The sequence below is a fragment of the Quercus robur genome, chromosome 7 (genome assembly GCF_932294415.1).
Source record: "Quercus robur chromosome 7, dhQueRobu3.1, whole genome shotgun sequence".
NCBI classification, from domain to species: Eukaryota; Viridiplantae; Streptophyta; class Magnoliopsida; order Fagales; family Fagaceae; genus Quercus; species Quercus robur.
The window spans coordinates 22,088,954-22,112,959 of NC_065540.1; the positions used below are offsets into that span (position 1 = coordinate 22,088,954).

Sequence of the window (24,006 nt, forward strand, 5' to 3'; positions counted from 1 at the left end):
TGTTAAAAGATGCGACAAATGCCAGAGGTTCAGCAATTTTATCGGACAGCCAGCTGAAGAGCTGACCCCCATAACGGCTCCATGGCCGTTCGCTCAGTGGGGACTGGACATCATGGGACCTTTCCCAACGGCGATAAGGCAGCTAAAGTTCTTGGTAGTGGGCATTGACTACTTCACGAAATGGGTAGAAGCGGAAGCCTTGGCCACCATTACAGAAAAGAACATTAGAAGTTTTGTCTGGCGGAACATAGTATGTAGATTTGGTATTCCTAGAGTCCTTGTCTCAGATAACGGGAGGCAGTTCGATAACGGCCCCTTCCGTGATTTCTGCTCACAACTAGGAATAAAAAACCACTACTCATCCCCCGCCCATCCTCAGGCTAACGGTCAGGTTGAGGTCACAAACCGATCCTTGCTAAAGATTATCAAAACTCGGCTCGAGGGGGCAAAGGGCATATGGCCAGAAGAACTGCCAAGCATACTGTGGGCATATAGGACAACGGCGAGGACCCCGACAGGAGAGACACCGTTTCGACTGACCTACGGGAGCGAGGCAGTCATCCCAGCGGAAGTTGGGCTCACGAGCTACAGGGTTCACAACCACGACGAGGGAAGGAATGACGAATCCATGAGGCTACAGCTGGACCTTATAGACGAGGTCAGGTCGGAAGCAGAACAGAGGACCGCTAGATACCAGGATCGCATGTCCAAACATTTCAACTCCCGGGTCCGACAAAGAAGCTTCCAAGTTGGAGACCTCGTACTCAGGAGGGTCATGGGTACAACTAGAGACCCTACACAAGGAAAACTCGGCCCCAACTGGGAAGGACCCTACAGAGTTACGTCGTGGAAAAGGAAAGGGACATACCACCTGGAGACAATAGACGGAGAAAAGCTACCACACCCGTGGAATGCCGAGCACTTGAGGAAATACTACCAGTGATAGCGACACGACAACCAGTTTCTCTTTTAAGACTTTTTGGGAATTATTAACTTTTATTGGCACTGTTTAACTATTTTTGCTACAATATTGTCGTGCCTTTTTTAAGCCCAAGGGGGCAGGCACTTTTCCTTTACGCATTCTACAATCAGATGCAATTTTTGATCTTCTACTTGAATGTATGTCATTGCAATTGCCCACAAAAGTTAACGGAAACGATAGAAGTCCGCAAGATGGACGGATTATCCTACAGGGACGATCCCACTACGTCCGCAAGATGGACGGATTATCCTACAGGGACGATCCCACTACGTCCGCAAGATGGACGGATTATCCTACAGGGACGATCCCACTACGTCCACAAGGTTGACGGATCGTCCTACAGGGACGATCACACTGAGTCCACAAAGTGGACGGATCACTAAGGTGATGAAACAAAAGTCCACAAAGTGGACGGATCACTAAGGTGATGAAATATAAGTCCACAAAGTGGACAGATCACTAAGGTGATGAAACAAAAGTCCACAAAGTGGACGGATCACTAAGGTGATGAAATAGTCCACAAAGTGGACGGATCACTAAGGTGATGAAATATAAGTCCACAAAGTGGACAGATCACTAAGGTGATGAAACAAAAGTCCACAAAGTGGACGGATCACTAAGGTGATGAAATATAAGTCCACAAAGTGGACGGATCACTAAGGTGATGAAACAAAAGTCCACAAAGTGGACGGATCACTAAGGTGATGAAATATAAGTCCACAAAGTGGACAGATCACTAAGGTGATGAAACAAAAGTCCACAAAGTGGACGGATCACTAAGGTGACGAAATATGAGTCCACAAAGTGGACGGATCACTAAGGTAGTGAAACATAAGTCCACAAAGTGGACGGATCACTAAGGTGATGAAACAAAAGTCCACAAAGTGGACGGATCACTAAGGTGATGAAATATAAGTCCACAAAGTGGACAGATCACTAAGGTGATGAATCAAAAGTCCACAAAGTGGACGGATCACTAAGGTGATGAAATATAAGTCCACAAAGTGGACAGATCACTAAGGTGATGAAACAAAAGTCCACAAAGTGGACGGATCACTAAGGTGATGAAATATGAGTCCACAAAGTGGACGGATCACTAAGGTGATGAAATATGAGTCCACAAAGTGGACGGATCACTAAGGTGATGAAACATAAGTCCACCAAGTGGACGGACTACTTAGGTGATGTGACATAGGTCCACAAAGTGGACGGATCACAAAGGTGATGCAATTAGTCCACAAAGTGGACGGATCACTAAGATATTGAAATACATGAAAATAAAGTCCTTGAGATGGACGGACTGTCCTACATGAAATAAAGTCCCAAGGTGGACGGATACAATAGATGGACGTTTTCGCAAAGTGGACGTATACTGGCTACGTTAAAATTTTCTACAAGTCCATTAAATACGCGATATATTTAAAAGTGATGAACAACGCCACTAAGTGGACGGTCCGCATAATAAACCCCTCAAAACAGACGGAGAAGGAAAATCCTCACCGATGTAAATGCTCAATCAACACAAGATAACAAGTCTGCAATGTGGACGGATAATCACAGATTAACAAATATCCTCACAAAAATAATCCCTCAAGAAGGTAGACGGAGTTTTAAACAGAGCACCAAACAATTATAAAAAGCATGTGAACTTTTAAGCCAAAAGCCCCAAAGGCAAATGTTCAATACAAAAAGGGACGGATTGTCTTAAAAAATGAATAAAAAAGATAGACGGATTGTTCACAAAATAAAGTACATATGCATCAATCTTTCTTTTCTTCAGCATCTGGGACATCCTTCGACGGGGCGGACTCTCCGTCTCCCTGAGCAGCACCGTCTCCAAAAAGGTCCTCCGTATTTTCGGAGGCGACGGGGAGGGCAGAAGTCTGGGCTTGGTCCTCAAGTTTGACCATTGTCAAGTCCAGCTCTGGATAAGCCTTCTTGACTTGACGGAGGGAATCATCGAATCCTTGGAGGAAGGAGTCCGACAGCTCGCCCAAACAGGACTCCGAGCATCGGTACTCCTCGACGGCTGCCACTCTAGCCTGACGGATCTCTTCTTTGAGTTGTTTTATCTCAGCTTCTTTGTTCTCTATGACCGTCAGCGAAGTGGCCGTCTTCTCCTCAAGCTCCTTCCTCGCCTGCTCAGAAAGCTCCAGCTTCTTCTCCATCTTGGACCTCCATCTCTGAAGTTGTCCGAGCTCTTCCTCCGTCTGCTGCGCCTTCGCGCGCACCCGGTCCAAGCTACTCTCACGGTTGAGACACCGGTCAAGTAGTCCCTTCATCATGACCAAGGACTGCAAGTAGAAAAGAGACCGTCACATAATGTAAGTAACAGGAAGAATGAAAAACAAAAACTTATTTGACAAACATAACCAACCTGAGCGACGGCGAAGAGGCCCGTCTCCCCCATGGCCTCCGTCGAATGGTTCCCCAGGTCTTCGTAGTCTTCTGCCGTGATGATGGACGACAGTTTCTCCAATGCGTACTTGGAGTCATCACGAAGAAGGGAAGGAGGTCTCTCTTGCTTACCGTCTGGGACCGCCATCAATCCTTTGCCCTTCCCCTGCTTCGCTGGGGTGACGGCCTTGTTACCCTCAGCCATTAAGCCAACCACAGGTTCAAGAGAGACCTTTGGTTGCTTAAAGGGACGGTCGGATTTTGTCGTCAGTTTCCTTTTAGGGACTGAAGCTGATGCCTTAGGAACCTCCTCGCCGGATTCCCTCTTCTTGACGGCTTGGGACTTGATCAAAGCTCTCCTCTTTGCGTCATCCATCTCTGCAAATAATGACGGATGAAATTAAAACAAAATAAAGCAAAGTAAATGACAAGTAAAGTTGACGGGCTTACGTTTGTGAACTCGCTCGTCGTATCTTATCGCTTCTTGGGTGGGCTCAGGACCGTCGCAGTACCAATGTATGGTCCTCGGGTTCACCAACTTCGCCCAAGTCCTTTCCTCCGGCGTAGTCTTCTTGCAAACCTTTTCAAGGAAGCTAAACTCCTCGAGGCTGACTTGTGGGCGCCGTCTACCTGCAAAGAAAGATGATCAAGATATACACATATAACTGGACGGATATGAAAAGCAACACAAAATTTAGACGGATGCATACGTGTCTGATTTATAACTGCCCAAGTTGTGTCGACGGGCATGAACTCCGTCTCCCCTGGATGGTTCATCCATCTATCACCCTCCAGGAAGAAGTACCGACTCTTCCAGTCTCTATTTGAGTCTGGGGTCTCAAAGATCACCTTCAACAAGGGGCTCCGACTGGCAAAACTGTACATCCCCCTTGATCCAGAAATCTCGTCTGGACGGTAACAGTGAAGAAATTCACGGACCGTCAATTTCCTTTCCCCGTTTGACATTGCACCGTAGAGAATCTCCATGGCTATGAAGACCCTCCAGGCGTTAGGGGATATCTGGGTGACGGACAACCCCAGATACTGCAAGAGTTCCCTATGAAGGGTAGAAAGCGGGAATCGAAGTCCAGCCTTCAATGCCTGTTCGTACACTCCTACACCGTCTACCCCTTCGTAATAACACTTCTCCGACACATATGGTAGACGGATGGAGACATAGTCTGGGATTTGGAAGTTGGTCCTGAAGGTGCTGAAATGTCTCTCCCTGATGACGGATGTAAACCTATGAACAGTCCACTCTGGCAACATGATGAACTGCCTTAGTCCATCAGCGCCTACAACGGACTCCAGTTGTTGATCCCCGTCATCATCGGAACCCTCTACTTCGACTATCTCCACATCCTCATTTGTTGAGGATGAAGAGGAGGCAGACGGACTCCTACTTTCGCCGGGGCTCTCTTGGTCTTTATGACCGGACGGGTATACATCCTCGTATTCCGTCCCATCACGAACCACCGACTGGTTACTTGACGCACTAGACATTTCCTACAATTGACAATAAAACCTAAGACCGACGGGTTTGAAAGTGTTGACGGGTATGGAAAGCCTAACAACAATGCATGGAAGAGAATGTAACTTGACTATAGTAAATTAGAAGCACTTACCGAACTTAGCAGAGGACAGGTGACGGTTGGTGTAATCAGCGAGTATTCGTCCTCGACGGATTGCACAGATAAGGTTGACGGCTTTGCTCTGACAGGGTTGACGGCTTCGCTCTGACAAGTGTTTTCTGAGTGAAAATTGAAAAATGAAAGAGTGAGGCGCCTTATATATATAGGAAGTGCACGGAAGACGAAGCGACGCTTCGATCCTATACAACGACCATTCAGAGAGTGACACGTGGCATGCTTAATAAATGCTGACAACCTGTCAGTACGTACCAACAGATTTGTACCTGCCATGTATCCGTCAACTGGATGATTCTCCCTTTGACGGGTTGATCCAGCTAGGACCGTCGTTCTATCTGCATGAATCCGTCATATCCATATGTAAGGACCGTCACCCCACTGATCCTTTGACCTTAAAGGTGACGGATCATCGGGGTGAAGGGGGCAACTGAAGATGATAAAATATTGGGCATGATGGGCTTACCTTAATGGGCCTGACGGATTGGGTCTCTTGGGCCTGCGTAGGTATGGTCCCAGCTTCGAAGGCCCATCACTACTGACACAGCAAGGGCCCATGATCCGGTAATGAGAATCCTTGCTCACCACGTTTGGAAGAATTGGGAATAGAGTCCCACATTGAAAAGATGTGGGAACCAAAAAGGGAAAGTCAACCCCTTATCACTATAAAAGGCGTAATACCCACAGAAATCGAGGTATGCTTTTATGAACCCTCTCTAACGCACTAAGTAAAACAGAGGAAGTCTAACTTGACCGTCGGAGAGTCTTTGGCCGGCACCACACCGGTGCTCTCTGAAGGATTCTTTAGTTTGTTTCGTCGTGCAGGTTCAATTCGAGTCGCGAGTACGGTGTGACCCATTGGTGACGGTAATCGACGTCATCAGGACTTAACACATTTATGCTTTTGCCTTAGCTCTTAATTCATATGTCTCTTTTATTTTAGGATGATCAAAACAAAAAATATAAAAATATATTATATATAAATTTTAATTTTTTTTCTAGGCTTGAACCCCATGGGTTGAATGTGGCATCACCAGTGACTAAATCTTAAAAATTATACCTAACTTTTGACCAACTAATTTAAGATAGGATTTCTCTCCAAACTGAATTTAGAGAAAAGTTGTTATAACATATGATTCAACTAATAGTGATCTGAATGTATTTTAATTATATGACATATTGCCAAGAAATTAATAATTCAATAGCATTATGTGGTCTCTTTTAAGAGAGAATCAAAGTTCAAATCTTATTCCCTATTTATTGTCACAATTATAAAAGACAAAACATATATTTGGTAGTCACTAGACTCATTTAAATGATTTAACATATCATATAATTATAATTAAAAGACATGTGAATGAACATTTGAATTGTCATGTATATAGGATCCATCAACTGGCTCAATCTCATTAAACATTTGAATACATGATTTTAGGAGGTGAATTTGTGTATCTATATATGGTTTAATGACTTTAATCCCTTGGAGTGGGTCTAAAAGGTCCTTCCTTGGTGAGATTTCATGTTACCCAAACAAATATGTGGGTTCGGTTAATGTGTGTCCTTAAGGCATTTATTAATAGACCATCTTAGAAAAGTTTTGATATCTCTTTTATAAAAAATATAAATAGCAGTAAAAAAATCAGTTATTTTTTTACTTTTCCCCTCCCAACACACACACACACACATATATATATATATATATATCCTATGGTGTGAACGATATGCCAGAAGTTGAGGATTAAGAAAGAAATATTCCAGAACTGAAGAGGTTTTTTCTTACTTCTCCATTTGCTTGGCTGCCTTCATTAGGTTCTTTTTCTTTTTATTCTATTTTAAATTTCATTGATCATTGTACTCTGCACCATGATTATGATGGTCTCTAGTATACGTATACATTGTCTCTTTTTTTTCTTTTTTCCTTTCTTTTCAGTAAATTACGTTTTTATCGTGTATATATATATATATAAAAAGATGAAATTGCATGGAAATCACATCAAAGTTACTTACCTTTACACCTATAATAATTGCATTAAAAGCACATCAAAGCTAAGAAATATTAGATACCATAATCTCACAATGAAAAGGGCTCACGCTGGTGACTTGTGCAGATAAGGCCAATTGCATATCATCAGTAATCTTTAACATCGTCTTAGACTAGAATGCTATGATTCAATATAGTTGTGTTGTTATTTAGAATAACTATTTCAAATTATTGTATATAATATAAAAGTTATATATAATAAATAAAAAATAACAACTAAAAAAGCGCCACAATACTATTTAGGAGCACCTAGCTATTATGAAAATTATTGTATCAAAAACAAAAAACAAAAAAAAAAAAAAAAAAAAAAAACTATTATGAAAATTATGTCTATACTTTATAGCATTGTTCATACCATCCAAAAACGCACCTTGCAAACAGTTGTCAAGATCTCGTTCTCTACATTCGCAACGTTATTGAATGGTCCAAAATGGGTAAAAAAATAGGGGAAAAAAATGAAACATTAATGAAGTGTTTGACAGTTTGACATTCCATGACAAGGAAGTCCATACAGAAATTTTATCTTTCCAAGTCACAAAAATTGACGGCAAGAGATTGGGTAAGCCCTACCCTAACCCTATGGTTTCATGTTTTCTCTGATCTAGATTTTAATGCCATGACCACTGTAAGTCTCTATTTATTTTGAAATTTTCGTTTATTTATCTTTGGCTGAAACAGCCATGTTATTGTTTTATGCAGACAATGTAGCTTTCTGAAATGGGCATTGTGGAATCTCCATTATGCCCATCTATGAGAGACCTATCTAAATTTCCAGGTATGGGCCATTATATCCATTAATGCCATTTGCTGTTTAGCAAAAAATGCTAGTACCATACAACAAAAATAACTTCCACAATTTGTCAGCACAACCTCTGCATTTATTTGTTTTGTTCAACTAAAAGGTACCAAGAGCCTTGTAACTCAACTAACACCTTCTAATGTTACCAACAAAAATGTTCAAGATTCAAATCTCCCCTCCCCCTTTGTAACTAACAAATTTATCATCATCAATAATAATAATAAGGGTAGAAAACTATTTTGGTCCTTAAACTTTATCAAAAGTTTGTTTGTCGTCCTTAAACTATAAAAAATTCTTTTTCATCCTTAAACTATATAAAATGTTTCACTTCCTGTCCTTAATGTCTTAAACTTTAAAAATTATCTTTCTTCATCCCTAAACAATTAAAAAAATTTCTTTTTTCATCATTATTTTTGTCTCTAAACTATTGAAAGGAACTCTTTATAAACTTTAGAGATGAAAAATACAAACTTTTGATAAAGTTTAGAGACTAAAATAATATTTTAGCTAAAAAAAATAAATAAATAAATAAAAGGCAAGCATCCTGAATGACTATCTAGAAGATAAGAACCACCCTACATAGGGCATTCTGCAATTCATAGCCCTTTAGGTGGTAATCTGTTCTTTTTCTTGTTAATGGGCAGTACTTCCCCCAACTTTCCAAGCGCTGGCTGCCCCATGAGTACAATGTACATGTTCCAATATGATTCATCAATCTTATAAATTGAAACAATGGCATGCAACTAACTAGAAACTAGCACTCATGCTTCACTTTCACATGGCTGCTGCCTAATGAGCTATCACGAGCTTAAATACGTTGAGATATATCGTAAAGCAAGAAAAAATAGCATTATGTCATGTTTTGCAACATCTGTTTTCAATAGCGAGACCATGAGATCAACACAAGCACAAAAGCACCGAATTCTGACGTAGTAAAATTCAGGAGGAAAATGCACATAAAGAAAGTGCATACATGGTTTCACTTGCTATTGCTAAGCAAGAAAAATGGCATTACGTCTATGATTCCATCAATAGCAAGACAATCAGTCAAATACTAATCCATTCTGTAGTAACATGCTTGTTGCTAAGCACCACCAGCTCTATTGAGATTACATCCAACAAAAAAAAAAAAAAAAAGAACGTACATAAAGCAGACATTTTTGAATATGAAGATCAATGCTCCATTTACTTTTACCTTTGGTGCAGTGAACAGTTGAAAAGATAATCTGAAACCTTGTATTTATTCAACTATTCACAGGACCCAAAAAGAGCACAGATGTACAGGAGATAACCAGACCTTCTGAATTCATCTCTAAACTTGATAGAACCTCAACACTCTTAAATCAGAAGGTTATGAACTTTCAATTGATAATATCACAATTGAACCCTTCTACAAACTTTCCATTGATCAGGCATCATGTTCAACCCCTTACCAGTATAAAACAATGAGCCAGACTTAACATTTAAAAAGACAGGCTAGGCTCTAAGTTGTTTCAGCACAAGGGATTGAGAGATGACCCCAACTTTTTGAAGAATGCCCCATGTCAAAAAATCGATGCCTTGGGCTCTGCACAAGATTGGTGGTTTGATATATATAAGTTCAGCTATATCATGGCAGAGAAAGAATTTTGAGCAAAACAAAAATCGTGAAGATAGCAATTGATATGCAACAGAAAAGCATTATGTAGAACAATCAAAGGTTTAGCAACACACCAGCCTTCAATGTGCAGTGTAATTGATCAGAATTTATGGCGATGCCTTCAGTGGACTTCAATTTGTTTGCCTCTACTTTTTTTCTCACCTTTGAGGAGCTCAAAGAGCCTTCAACTATAAAAAATGAGTACACGTCAAATTTGAAGATGAAAAAAGCAATATGATAAATGCCTATTGAACTCCATAAGATAAAGATAAATATAAATCACAAATAACAATTACACTTTTTATTTACAATCTAAAGGTTTGAAATGAAATTTGCAAATAACATTGGCTCATGTCAGCATGGAATTGATAGCCAAAAAGGACTCAGGACATCAGAATATTGGACATTGTAAGATGTTAACAAAATAATGCAGGACAGTGTTGCAAAAGGGAGGAAAGGGGTGGGGAGAGGGAACACCTAGGCTTCATCACCTAGAGCTGCCTGCACAGAATCATCACCAAGCTAGAGAGAATATTTCTCAACTCCAGATTAGTCACTAAATTCAAAATGACAGTAATGCTTCGTCTAGGGCCTATAAATAGGGCCCCAGATTATATATAATAATGAATGGAAACCAATCATAATTAAGATTGCAATCAAATTCATTAAAACCCTCAAAATAAAATAAAATTCAAATCCCAAATCTAGACCAATGGAATCAAATCAGCATGTGTCTGCACCACAAAAGCTAGAAAGGTTTAACAATCAGCTAATCCATTCAACAAGATTTAAAAGAGATGAAAAATAACTTGTCTTTGATTTAGCTTACACAGACAACATGATGCAGGCAACTCAAATTTCAGGATGGCAGATCTGGTTGGTTCCCGATAGACAAACTTAACTCAACTAAGATGTTAAATTGGGTCAGATATATAGATTCTTTTTCAAATAATCAAGGTTGGCCACTTTTATCCTTTTCCACCATTGTATTCTATCTAAAATCATTTACTTTATCACCTCCTTATTAAACATATCCTCCTCCACTTTATGTCTATCCATATTGTTTTAGGCCTCCCTCAACTTATTTTCACTCCTTCAACTTGATTTAAATTATTCTTTAACTAATGCATTTCCCTATCTGGCTGTCCCCCCCCCCCCACCCCCCACCCCCCCAAAAAAAAAAAACCACCTCACCCCCACACACACACCAAAAATTAAAATAAAATAAAACACTATTTGGAAATTATCTTATTCAACCTTTTGTTTCCTAAAAAGCCCCTAGTTTGTCAAAAGTAAATTCTTGATATTGTGATTATTAAGTTGTAACACGAAGTATAGCCAGGTAAGAGACTTGACCAAGTAGGAGCACCATGTTTATTATTAACAACAAGCATTTGGTAAACCTACACCCTGTTTATTATTATCAAAAAGCATTTGGGTAAACCTTTTTACCTTGCCATTCCCATACTACTTTTGACTCGCCCTTCACCAGCTTTGGATAACGATCTACTTGGGAATCTTCTTGAACCAGTTCTTCTACCTGCAACGTATAGGGGAAACTATTAATAAAACTAATAACAACATAATAATCATAAACTCAATATAAGTAAAAATCATCAATGATATAGACTTAGTATAAGGGAAAACATATAAGCATTTATAAATAAAAACAAACCAATGGTCCTCAACAAGTGCATCTGACTTGCATTAGTTCATAATATCATAAAATTACTCTTCAGGATTTTGGATAAACTCTTTTTTTTTTATTGGTGAAGATTTTTTACAAACATAGAATTTAGGAAGAAAACAAAGTAGATAAATCTTTATCAACTACAGGAGTTATGAGAAAAAGATGCACTAGTAGGAGTCATTCAATTCAAGTTAAAGGCCCAAAAAGATTTAAGGCCAAACGAATGAAGACCAAGGTTGTGAGAAAATACACGATTCCCAAATATTGAACAGATGCTACGGCTTCCTAAAGATGAATGGCTCAAATTTATTTATTTATCTTTTAATTATTATTATTATTGGTAACTTACACAAGCACCTGATGGGTTTTGAATTCATAATCTCTCCCTCCACCTTGCTCTTTATTAGGGAAGGAGGTGTCATTTGAGCTAATGCTCTTTGGCATGATTCATTGTAGCAACTCCAAGTAGTAAGGCTTGTAAGCCAAAATGAGACTGTGGCAAAAAGATAGACGGCTAAAGGAGATTCATGACATCAGTGCAATGGAGCAAAATAAGCTAACTTTGGTTGTACTCAAAGGTGTAAGCTAGAATGCACGGACGCGGCTGGGAGGGCGCCGCACCAGAGTCCGACGCGGCGCAACGCGGGACGCGGCGTCCGACGCGGTAGACCGCGTGTAGGTGCCGCGTCTGCTTTTTTTTTTTTTTTTTTTTTTTCTCAGATTCGCGCCGACTCGGCTCGATTCGCGCCGATGTGGCTCGATTCAGGCCGAATCGGCTTCGATTCGCGCCGAACCGGCCTGTTTCTGCCGATTTCGGCCTGTTTCGGCCATATCGGCCGGCGACCGATACGGCCGAAACAGGCCGAAATCGGCCTTGAAACTCGCCGGAGAGGCCGAATTTCAGACCTCAGGTGCGTTTCTTGCCTTATTCTTTCTTTGTTTTGTGAATCAAGTATATTAATGTGTTTTTTAAGAATATTTTAATAGTAAAAATATATAAAAAATATAAATAAAAATATTTTTAATAATTTTTTATTCGCCGAGTCCCGCCGCACCCGCACCCTATTTTTTCAAAAATTGCCGAGTCTCGCACCCGCACCCGCACCCGCACCCGAGTCTCGAAACGCACCCGTGCTTCATAGGGTGTAAGGCATTTTGAGAATTTTATTAAGTCAAAACGTGCCCAGATTGATACAAAATAATCACCTTTTTATACACATAGATAATGTACTAAAAGGAACAAAAAGGGATGCAACCCTATGTACACTTACATATTAACTAATATTAACTAAAACAAAGAGGTATGAATTCAAACATTTGAAACTGGTTGGCTAACTCCTGCGCCAGTTCTCCAGTTCCTCCGAAAAAGGTCATTGCAATGAGATCATAGATGAACAAAGGCAACTTTGTTATCTCACAAAAGCATGTCATTTTATCAACACATACCAACACATGCAATTTTAAACTCCAGTAGAATACAACATCAGGGGATTTCATTTAGTCCAAATCTTTGGAACTCAAATGTAGCAACTGAAAGCTTGTAGACTAAATTGTGATAGGATCAAACCACATGGGGTAAATTGTAACTTCCCCCAAAAAGTTACTCCTTTGGAATTGTATCTATACTAATCCTTAGTGGAAAGAAGTTATTTAGGTGAAATAATATCCAAGGACAAAAAAATACCTTTTTCCATAACACACGGTTTTTCCTCTCTCTTGGCAAAAGAAGATGATCTCTTAACCTAGAAGCAACAACCCAAGGTTCACATTCCCCATTTTCTCTCTTTGACAACAACGCATTATCTTCGAGTATTTCACAAACCTATCACATTGGACACAAAGAATGTTATGTTTAAATAAAAAGATTCAGAAGATGGAATCAATAAAGGGATAAAATCAGGGATAATTTTTTCTCTCCTAAAATGTGCACGGATCAGGAATATAAAGGGAAATCAACATCAAGTAAAAAGAGAAGTATGCACACCTAGCCATGCATTACTAAGCTCTACTAAAAACAATCCATGAAAAAACATGTACATGAAAGAAGAGAAACAGATTCCAGCAGTCCTGGAACTCCTAACTCCCAAGAAAGATAAAGGGCTTTTTTTGTGAAAGTGAAACAGGGAGATAGCGAATTTAAACAGGGAGACACCCAAACTCGGTGCCACACAAGTACACAATTCACCTATGGCAATAATAATAAAGCAAGAAATTGATGAGGGAATGGATGTTAAAAAAAAAAGATTCTGCCTTCACATATATGAGTCTTCTTTGAATCTCGCTACAATGTCCTGCTCAACTGTTAAGTTCAGGCACCAGAATCAAGTATTCAGGGACAGCTATCTCTATTGCCACACTTTTATACAAAATAAAGATGCCAGAATGCTTGTGTAAAACTACAGAAATGCCATTTGCACCAAATGATGTGCACTGAGGGCCATCAAATTTATATCCAGTATAAGTTGCTCCTCACATTGAAGCAAAAGATCTGCTATCTTCTCGTGGAAACAGTGTCATCATCCAAGAGTAGTTGGATAGAGTCAAACAAGGTCTGCTTACTGATTTTGTTTATTAAATTTTTCTCAGATTATGGTGCACTTACAATGATTTGTCTAGTGGTAGGTGTAGAAGTAATTTCTTGTTACCTGGGTTGTTTAATTCTTAAGAGTTATAGTACGTCATGAGTAATATCGTAAAAGGTTCATCACTAATGGTCCAACTTAAGTAGCATCCTGGGAAGGGTAGTTTGAATACATTCCTATCCTTCAACACATGAAGTGGCCATTGTCAAGACTCAAACTCACACACTTGCACTTGACAGCCCTAGTCTTTACCATTGCACCATGTAGTTCAAAAATTAAACAGGCTACTTTCTTCGTGATATATGGTGCATCTTTATCTCCATTTCTTTGCTGCTGTGAGCTCACTATTATTCAATTTCCAGGTCAGCTCAAACGAACTCAACAAAATATTTTTCATTCACAACCATATACATGTATTGGAAGCTGTCTTGTTCCCATCTCTTATGACAGACATAGGGTTTCATGACTAACTTACAACCTATAAACGATCTCTCTGCTATAGATTTCCAACAATAAACCGTTGAAATTTCTAAGACAGCAAGATCAACTCATTTCAGGATGAGAAGGAGGTGGCAATGAAATGAAACAAGAAACTAATATTCAGTTGGCTGTACCAGAAAATAACACAGGGCCTCATATACCTGGTGATAAAGTTCTTCGACTCTGCTTGATATATATTGTCTCTGATGAACTTTCCAGAATAACACTGTGCATCCAATAAGCTGTAAAAGTTTGATATTGTCAACAAGCTTCAACATAATCATACTAGAACATGTAAATTGAAAGGTGGTCTTTTAGAAATGGAATACCAGTGTGGAAACTGGGAAAACTATAAGAGCATGCTCAGAGAACCACTGATGGATACGACAGGCAACTAGCTTGTAATGCTCTGCTAACAAGTCAGGGCACTTCAACTCTTTGATCCTACAATAAAAAGAAAAGAAACGTAGAATAAAATGATGGAACATCCAGCCTGAGGTCCTGCAGCATTTATTAAATCTTAAGATTTCTAGATTGAAAATAGAATGGTATATCCATGAGGATCTGTCCTTGTCTCCAATAATCTACTAACAGCATCCATTACCCTTTGTTTTGAATACAAAAAGGTGCCATCGTCCAAGCCAACATTTTTCACCAAATCATGTCCATCTAACTCCTTCCATATATCATCCTCTCTGACCTGAAAATGGGTATAAAGTTAGAACTACAAATGTGGGCAACAAAACTCAAGAATGTTGCATTCACTGACATACACATGTAACAATAGTATAGAACCGATTGCAATGAAGTTAAGAGGGCCGCAAAGGTGACAGACCCAAACTGCCCCAAGTCCATCGCATAAAAATTGAGCTTGTGCTTCACAAAGATGAATCTCTATCCACTTCAACTGCGATTTCATTATATATAAATTACAAATCAGAAAGACATACTTGATATTCAAAGTTAAATTAAGCATTTTTCCATCCCAAGCACATAAGTGTACCAGAATGAATAAGTTTCTTAGGACACACAATTTTCTTAGCTGTTTCATTAATATCTCCATCTTCTACACACAACTTCCCATGCTTTCTATAACCACGAACACATTCCAACTTGCCTTGGTTACATTCTCCATTACTTGGACAAGGCTCACAGAAATCTGTAAATTATCCAAATTGATTCAAATGTAGCATTAATAGTAGTAAAGATCAAACTAGAACCCATTTCTCAGGACCAGTGTATTTAATATTGATAGTGGTACTATACAACGGGAAATATTAAACAAGATCATGTTTAGAGGTCAGGCTAAACAAGCGTGCAAGCGTGAGTTTATATAGAAAAGGCACAAGAGTCCTACCAATTAAATGAAGCAGGAATACAAATGTAATACAGCCCTAAAGGAACAAGGGCCTATATGGTAGATGGAACTTCAAGACATGATCTTCATCCCACTATTTTGAAGCATATGATAGGTGGTGGAACACCCAGATATTATTTTTATGAGCAAAACTTAAGTACAATTCTTTACATATAGTACATTAGATTCCCCAATTAAATTCAAACATATAGTTGTATTGACCAATATAGCACAAACAATGTTATATTTTTTTCAATAACAATTAAAATGGATGCAGTTATGAGTTTGAATTTAATTGGAGAACCTAACATATTGTACCTAACTTTTACCCTATTTTTATAACACTAGATGAGTACATTTCAAGAAAGTTGCAACACGCATCTGTCCCATTGAAAGTCTACTTTGCAAACTTGTACACCAAAGTTTTGGGACAAAGGCTTAGTTTTTGTTGTTGTTACATATGTATATATGCGCCAGTTAATGAAACTGCAAAAAGTGCCAATATAGATTTGCTTGGGTTTGGAGCAACATTCATGAAATTATTAGTACTCTATAAGAGGCTTGTTATTCATTATTCATTGCCCGGTTACTAGTAAGTAAGATAACTAAGTCCAGCTCCTCAAACAGCCCACCACGCAACTCGGCTTGCCTCGATAATTATGCTACTAAACAAAAATTCTCTCACTTTGTTCCATAGAAATGAATTTTTGAGTGATAACCCACTAATTGAATAAACAAATAAATATATTTTCAAAAAAATTCATATAGGAAATCAATCACATTGTGTAACCAATTGAATTGAGAAATACCCACAAAGATTAAACATTACATCCAATATAAGTATATAAACAGAAACCCAAGTAACAATTTATCATGAAGTAAGTACCGGAGATAGAATCTGGAGAGTGAGAGTTGTGGGAATCGCAGAAGGGCTTTGGTTGGCGGTTGATGAGAGTGAAGAAGATGTTGCAACAAACGGCGACAGAGGAAGCGATGGCGAGCACCGCCACGAGTCTCAGGAACTCGTCCTTAGAGGGAAAAATGTTGTGTGGGGGTTCCTTTATAGACTTCAACAATGAATTTGATGGTACAGAAGAAGATGAAGAAGGACGACGATGACGACCACTACGAGTGGAAGACATGGCTTCGTTTCTTAGTCTGAGAATTGTCGCAAGAGAAAAAAGAAATGGGGAGGGAAAGGTAAAGGGAAATGTGACTTTGAAGCTGTACGTAGTTTCGGCTTTTTGAGTCTGGAACTACAAGAAAATAAAATAAAAAATTCAAAGGTTTCTCTTCTTTTTTTTTTTTTTAATACCAATAATTAATATGTAATGCTTATTTTGAAAGTACTCAACTATTCTACATTTCTATCGAAATTTTTCACCAAAAAAAAAAAAAAAACAAACAAACAAACAAACAAACAAAACAAAAAAGATATATATATGGTTTGGGTATAGATATGTCTTAAGGATTGTTTGGTTGAATGGGTGAAAAAGTGAAAGAATAAAAAATTGTAAGAGGATGGAAGAAATTTTATTTTCTCTCCTTTTAGTTAAGAGTGAAAAAGTGAAGGGATAGAAAAAATTAATTTGAATAAATTTACTCATATATTCTTATTAAAGAATAATACCCAATTAAAACAAAAAAGTGACAAATAACCATAAACAAATAATAAAAAAATATCAATCATTGAAATTTATTAAAAAATAAAAATCATGTCCAAAAAAAATCATGTCCAGTTTATAAAAAAAAAAAAGTATCATGCCCAAATTCTTAAAAAAAAAAAAAAAAAAAAAGAATAGAAAATAGTAGGAGGATGGAAGATATTTTATTTTCTCTCCGTTTTGTTTGGTTGAGAGTGAAAAAGTGGAAGGATGGAAAAAATTAGTTTGAATAAATTTACTCATATATCCTTTTTAAAGAATGATGCTCAATTAAAACAAAAAGTGACAAATAACCATAAAAAAATAATAATAAAAAAAGAGCAATCACTAAAATTTATTAAAAAATAAAAATCATGTCCAAAAGAAAAATCATGACTAGTTTTTTATTAAAAAAAAAAATGTAAGAGAGGCAACGTAAATCAAGACAAAAAAAAGGGGCATGCCTAGGCTTAGAAAATCAAAAAAGAAAAAAAAAAAAAGACAACGTTGCCCAAAACAAAAAAATAAAAATAAAAATAAACAAAAGGTAACTGTAAGGACACAATTTGTAACGACCCACCCATGATAGTGAGCTCATACGTAAGGGGCCCAAACAATACCATTTGTAGAGTGTGGGGTTGAAAGACTAGGTCTTGATCACCGGACAGCGGTTTAATCGTGGCTTTTATGGAGGTTTATATGAGGGGGACCTGGCGTGACTAGTTAAACCTTCCGTCGGTGCGGCTTGTAGGGTTTAAGTTCTCAGATCTCGTCCGAGGAGCGTAGTACTCTTCTCATTCTACCTTTTGTAAGACTTCCCCCTTCCGGGCTCCCCCCTTTGATTCTTCTTTCCTTTTATATTAGTATTTACTTTCCCTTCAGTGTCCACGTGTAAGTTCTACTTTCTGGGGTGTAGACCTGTCCTATCAGTACATATCTAGAGTGGTTGGGGGTGGTTGTAAAAGCTAAATAGCATGGTGAGGAGTATGGACCTGTCAGATGCAGGGTTCTGTACTACAGTATTGGCAGCTTTCTCCCTTGTCCTGCCCCCTGCACTGAGTTCGTCCTTCTTTTTAGGCGTTCTGTGAGGTGCCGAGCATAAGATCGTCCTCGGCCATATTCTTAGGCCTTTTTTGGACTTTCACTGTGCGTCCTCGAAAATTATTCTCCTCGGCTTGGGTCTTGGGTCTTGGGCCCTAATGTGAAGTGAGCCAGGACCACAAATTCTCCAGCCCCACAGTAACATATGGACATTTTTGTCGATCAAGAAAAAATTCATCTTCACTCAATTTTCTATCTTATATAAAAATAAAAATAAAAAGTTTCCCTTCTCATTTTCACCTTCAAATTTTTCCATCAAATCGAAGCTCCTTTGCGCTAACATGTTTGAGATCTCAAGGCTAGAGTTCTAGAACTGAATGAGTTCCTCCTCATTGCTATCGAGCATTTAAGGTGGGCTCTCTCTTCTAGATTTGGTTTTCTCCTAAACGGCTTTATTTGACTTTGAGATGGATTATTGTAGAGCTTTGAATTTTTGGTTTCTCAATTTGTATTGATGCTCCTCCTTAGTTTGAGGCGGATTCCTTGAATTGATGCTCTCTTTTCTTTTCTTTTTTGGATAGATTTTTCATGAGATTTTTTTTTTTATCTCTCCTAGCATATAGTGTTTTTATATTTTTTTTTTCTTTTATTTGTACGTATTTGATGTTAGTAATAAAATTAATGTAAGAGAAAGTATAAAAGAACTTTTATTCTTTTTTTGGTTGAGAATCAAATTTTTATTCTTTCTAAACACTAAGGACCAACCATTTTTCATAAAATACAAGTATAATGATTATCACATTGTCTATTGTATATTCTATACACATTTCCTTTAAAAACACAATTTCATGATTTCACAATTTTTCCCATAAAATATTGTCTCTTTATTAGCATATAAAACATTGGAAATATTCAGATGATTATTTTAAGGTCACAATTTGGTTCCTAAGCCCAAAGGGTTAAAGGATTTAGGCCCAAAGAGCTTAATACAATGAATTTGTAGAGAATGGGTTAAAAAACTAGGCTCTAATGAGTTAGACAACCATTATAGTTGGCCCAGAAGATGAGAAACGACAAGCTTTCATGTAGGGGAAGCTCTGGCTTGCTTGACTATGACTGACAATGTTGCTGTAGTGGCAAAATTTCACAAGGCTAGCAAAGAAACTGAATGTAATGGCCTTGGATGCCAGTAGGAACCAAGGGCTTTGTAAATGTGACAGCCCAAAGACAAAGACTCGTGTGAGATTGTAATTAATAGAAAGTGCTTAAGAATGGAGGCTCAACTCAAGTTTGTAAATAGTAACAAAGAAGGCATGAAAATAGAGAATCATTTTAAAGATGAAGGTGATGAGTTTGATTAGAGGTATGTCCCTTGTCTGGTTTAAATGGTTGGTTGGACATGAGAAATGAAGTTATTGAGCTTACTAGTATGGAATATTGATCGGCTTTCAATTTGGTAAAGATGTTATACTGAATGAAGGCTGTATATATATATATATATATATATATATATTGAAATTCATTCTACCTTGTTTGGATTTCTTTTTAGTCACATTTTAATTAATTTCCCTATTTCTTGTTGGTAGTTTTGAGTTACACTTTGTCCCTTTTCTCTTAACAGTGTATATGATGGGTGGAAATTTAGAGAATAGTGATGCAGAGCTATGGATGCTATGTATTTGGGATTTCATCTACTCAACTTTGTAAATAACAGTCTATATATTTTCTCAATACGTACATAATAGCATCTTGTAAATTCTCTCACTCACTGTTTCTTTATTCTTTTAATTTATATATATTCTGCTACCACTCTTTTTACATTTTATCAAAGATGAAATTCTTGACCAATCTCATGTGTGGGTTCTTATCTTCTTTCTGTAAAAATTTGTTTAATTGGATTTCTTCCTGTTCTGTCATGGATTTCGTAGATTCTTTAACCAGTTGATCTTTTCACTTGTGGACTGAAACGTGCTTACAAGTTTTACTCTCTAGCTTTCTGCAACATCCTTTAATGAGTTATAGGGGAAAAGGTTGATGGTTTTGTGGATTCAGGAAAGCTTTTCTTAAAGTTTTCAACAATGCTATGAAACAGTAAATATTCAAACATGTTTGAAGGTATATCTGTTTGTACCCAAGCATCAGTGCTGTATATTCAGTGAAAATGGTTTTTATTTTCTGAAGTAGGATAGGTGATAAAGAATTGTCATTTACATGTTAACAACAAAGTAATGAGATGAGGATGATATTGCATGGTCTAAATGAATAGGATGACTAGAACAGTTAGGCATAAGCTCTAAAAATATCTTATTCTGCAAAGGTTCTAATATAAATGGCATTTTAATCTAATCAGTTGATAAGCTAATTTCAATGAATATAATACCTATTAAAGAAATTGTGGAACTACAACTATGAGTCAACCTTTTTTTTTCTTTTTAATATAAATGGCATTTTAAACTAATTTGATCTTGTGTGCGTTTGGGTATGTGTTAGTTTTTGGTAGCTTATTTGCATACTGTAGTTTTTGGTAGCTTATTTGCATGGTATTTTTTAAAGAGATAGAGTTTTTTGTAGCTTTTATGCTAAATATATAACAAAAAGATAAATGTTAGCTTATTTTCAAAAAAAAAATATATATATATATATATATATATATATATGTAGGGGCACGATTCTCAAACGGCCCAACAATGACGTTGGGCTCGCACGTGAAAGATCCCTCACAATAAGATTTGTAGAGAGTGGGCTTGAAAGGCTAGCGTTTGGTCACGAGGCGTTGGTCCAAACCGGACTTTAGGGAAACTCAAATAAGAAAAGGCTTCAGCCTGGATATCCGAGTCCTACAGCTTTGTAACTTGAGGGATTGGACTCCTCGGATCATGTCCGAGGAGCACCAATGTCTTTCTCCGGTTACCCGGCGGGGGGTTTTTCGTGGTGGTGTACATATATTGTCCGGGCATTCTCATCCCTGAAGTTTTTCCCAGGAAGTGAGATGGGATCCCCCTTTTGATTAGTTTATTTTCTCTTTTATACTAGCCTACGTTCGTTGTCCCTCGTCCACGTGTAGGGTCAACTTTTTTAGGACTGCTATTTGTCCCGTCAGTCTAATCCTGGAATTGTTGGGGATGGTTAATAAAGCCTAAGAATCAGGTTCTGTTAGGTGTAGAGTCTTATCAGTGAAGGGTATTAAGGACAACTTCCCTGAGATATTTTCTGATCTTTAAAGTTTGCTCGTGTACCACTTTCATCAATGAGACTTTGGGTCTGCCGAGGACTAAGCTGTCCTCGGATGTATCTCCGGGCCATTTTGTGCTTCTTATTTTGAGCTTGGGCCATGGCCTTCTTCGGCTTGGGCCTGTGGACTCCTCATGAGCAAGCGGGCCGAGCCCATAAATTATTGGGCCCCACAATAGCCCCTCAAAACCCTGCTGTCCAACATCTTGGTTGGAAAGGTGGGTTTTGGTAATACCGAACCTTTATTATGGCTCATTTATTTCAGCCCTTGACTGACACGGGCGACTCTTCACCTACTCAGGGAATGTACCGGTCTACGAGATGTTCCCCTTAATTTGCGCACGATGCCCTTGTGCCGTTTGGTTATCCGAAGCGCGTCTTTAATATCTTCCCTTTACGAGACCTCCCAGATCTAACGGTTATTGATAGCGTGGGGAAACGAAATGGATGTATATTTATTTGCAGATTTCCCTGGGAATCTGAATGTATTATGACCCCTTTTCCTCGTCCCCTATATAAAGAGAGAAAACAAAAGCTGATTTTATCATACTTGAATCCCTCATATTCCTTCCAGAGTTCACTTCTTCCCTCTAGTTATACCTTATCCGATATTACGTTCAGCACAGTTGTCAGCCATGAATAAACCATTCCATTCCCAAAAACACCATGTCTTAATAAAGCTCGAGATGGCTCGGTCAGGGCAAGGATGGCGGAGACTCAAGATTTGTCTCCCCTTCCTTTTAGCCAAAATCCGAAGCAGGGACTTGTCACATCTCACTTTCGGTGTGACTGAGTCAAAAACATCCAGTATCACCACCATCCGCTCTTTCATGAGCATATCTAACATGGCCCCAGTGGGTTAGGAGTCAGGACTGGGGCAGGGACTAAATACCCCTGCTTCTTCCTCTCTTCGTTCACTGGCGCCGCCCTTTGCCTCTCTTTCTTCCTTCTCACCTTTTCCCTCTTCTTCTCCTCCTTCTTACTCATGTCCTCCATCTTCTTCATTCATCTCCTCCATCTTCCTCATTCATCTCCTCCATCCTCTTCTTCCTTTTCCTTCAAATTCTTCTTCCTTGTCCTTCAAATTCTTCTTCCTTCTCCTTCATCTTTTCCCAAAGAAGGCCCTTCTCCCGATATGAGCAGTACTGAGCCAGAGATTGGAGAGACTTTGAAGACGAGTTTAAAAGACACCTGACTGTTTACTTATCTATATTGCGGATGTTATAGTTACTTCGGCAGTTCATCTTTTGTATAGGCTTGTTTAAGCCCCTTTTTGTACGTTGTAATAATTTTTCATATTAATAAAAGTTGCTGTTACTTTACTTCGCATGTTCTGTTTTTATGTTTTTACAAGTTTACAAGCGCTGCTCGGCACAATAATATAGCATTTGAATCAATGACAACTAAGGCTAAAATATTTGCTAATGAAAAGATGTCATCATAACTTTAATAAAATTATTCAACATAGCAATGTCGACCAGTGAGGGATGAAACTCACCTTAAAATTAGCCGAGATGAGAACTAAGTGCTCGATACGGTATAGGAAGTAACTATCCGAGGACATGTCACCCGCCAAATGAACAGTTTCCTTAAGTTAATGAACATTGGGTCATTTCGCCATCTTCTTAACACACTGGCCTTAACCTTTTACAGTATTTGAGCCGAGAACCTTCTCCATCCGAGTACTTGGTTTCCCCATAGGCTTGAGTCCGAGGACAATGCAAGTCCTAGGTTCTGTCCAAAACTTATATTTTTCTCAGTACTTGGTTTCCCCATAGGCTTGAGTCCGAGGACCATGCAAGTCCTAGGTTCTGTCCAAAACTTATGTTTTTTCTTTTGTGTACTTGGTTTCCTCATAGGCTTGAGTCCGAGGACCATGCAAGTCCTAGGTTCTGTCCAAAACTTATGTTTTTTCTTTTGTGTACTTGGTTTCCCCATAGGCTTGAGTCCGAGGACCATGCAAGTCCTAGGTTCTGTCCAAAACTTATGTTTTTTCTTTTGTGTACTTGGTTTCCCCATAGGCTTGAGTCCGAGGACCATGCAAGTCCTAGGTTCTGTCCAAAACTTTTTGAGTTCAGATTCTCCCTTTCTTCAGGTATCTCACGAGGCACCGAGCAGGGGTTGTCCTCGGCAACGGCTATTTCTCGGCGTGGGCCACGGTCCTTGGGCCCTCATGCAGAGCGGGCCTGGGCCGTGAAGTCACTAAGCCCACGAATTAAGAGGTATCTCTACGGCCTTTGGCCACGCGGTACTCTCTGATGTCCCAATGTTCGAGGTGTGCTTTTACGAGGCTTCTTTAATCTTGTGGTTGCAGTTGACGTTGGAAGTTGAGCCAAAACCATTTTGTCTGTAGCGTCCCTTGGGATGCTGCGTGAATTAACTGCCACCACCTTATTCCCTTAAATAAATGGGAGAGATAGTTGCTTTCCCTACACACAACTCCTTCAACTTCCTCCCAAATCACAGCTCCTATACTCA

The 24,006-nt window shown here is 38.7% G+C and overlaps 3 protein-coding genes across 6 annotated transcripts in view; all 3 read right to left on the reverse strand.

Annotated features, from left to right (window-relative positions):
• The window catches only part of LOC126691169 (uncharacterized), a 42,443-nt gene extending 25,954 nt beyond the window's left edge, over positions 1 to 16,489 (reverse strand). The window contains exon 1 of the mRNA XM_050386235.1: positions 15,477 to 16,489. The gene's annotated coding sequence lies outside the window, so the exon portion shown is untranslated. The remainder of the gene's footprint in view (positions 1 to 15,476) is intronic.
• On the reverse strand, positions 2,727 to 4,976 carry LOC126692762 (uncharacterized). Its single transcript, XM_050388507.1, has 4 exons — positions 4,090 to 4,976; positions 3,830 to 4,009; positions 3,360 to 3,757; positions 2,727 to 3,276 (listed from the first exon to the last, which is right to left on the reverse strand). The coding sequence occupies exons 1-4, from the start codon at positions 4,880 to 4,882 to the stop codon at positions 2,743 to 2,745; spliced, it is 1,905 nt and encodes a 634-aa protein (XP_050244464.1). The 5' UTR covers positions 4,883 to 4,976; the 3' UTR covers positions 2,727 to 2,742.
• Positions 9,079 to 16,851, reverse strand: LOC126692763 (uncharacterized). 4 transcript variants are annotated; one of them, XM_050388508.1, is made up of 10 exons: positions 16,500 to 16,849; positions 15,288 to 15,415; positions 15,092 to 15,163; positions 14,811 to 14,956; positions 14,586 to 14,700; positions 14,418 to 14,498; positions 12,879 to 13,016; positions 10,957 to 11,044; positions 9,579 to 9,692; positions 9,079 to 9,469 (listed from the first exon to the last, which is right to left on the reverse strand). In XM_050388508.1, exons 1-10 carry the CDS (start codon positions 16,753 to 16,755, stop codon positions 9,342 to 9,344), a joined length of 1,266 nt encoding a protein of 421 aa, XP_050244465.1. In that variant the 5' UTR covers positions 16,756 to 16,849; the 3' UTR covers positions 9,079 to 9,341. The 4 variants fall into 4 exon arrangements, with proteins under 4 accessions (XP_050244465.1, XP_050244466.1, XP_050244468.1 ...); XM_050388509.1 differs by having other exon boundaries at positions 9,079 to 9,432; positions 16,500 to 16,847; XM_050388511.1 differs by having other exon boundaries at positions 15,260 to 15,415; positions 16,500 to 16,649.
• Positions 16,852 to 24,006: the final 7,155 nt, after the last annotated feature.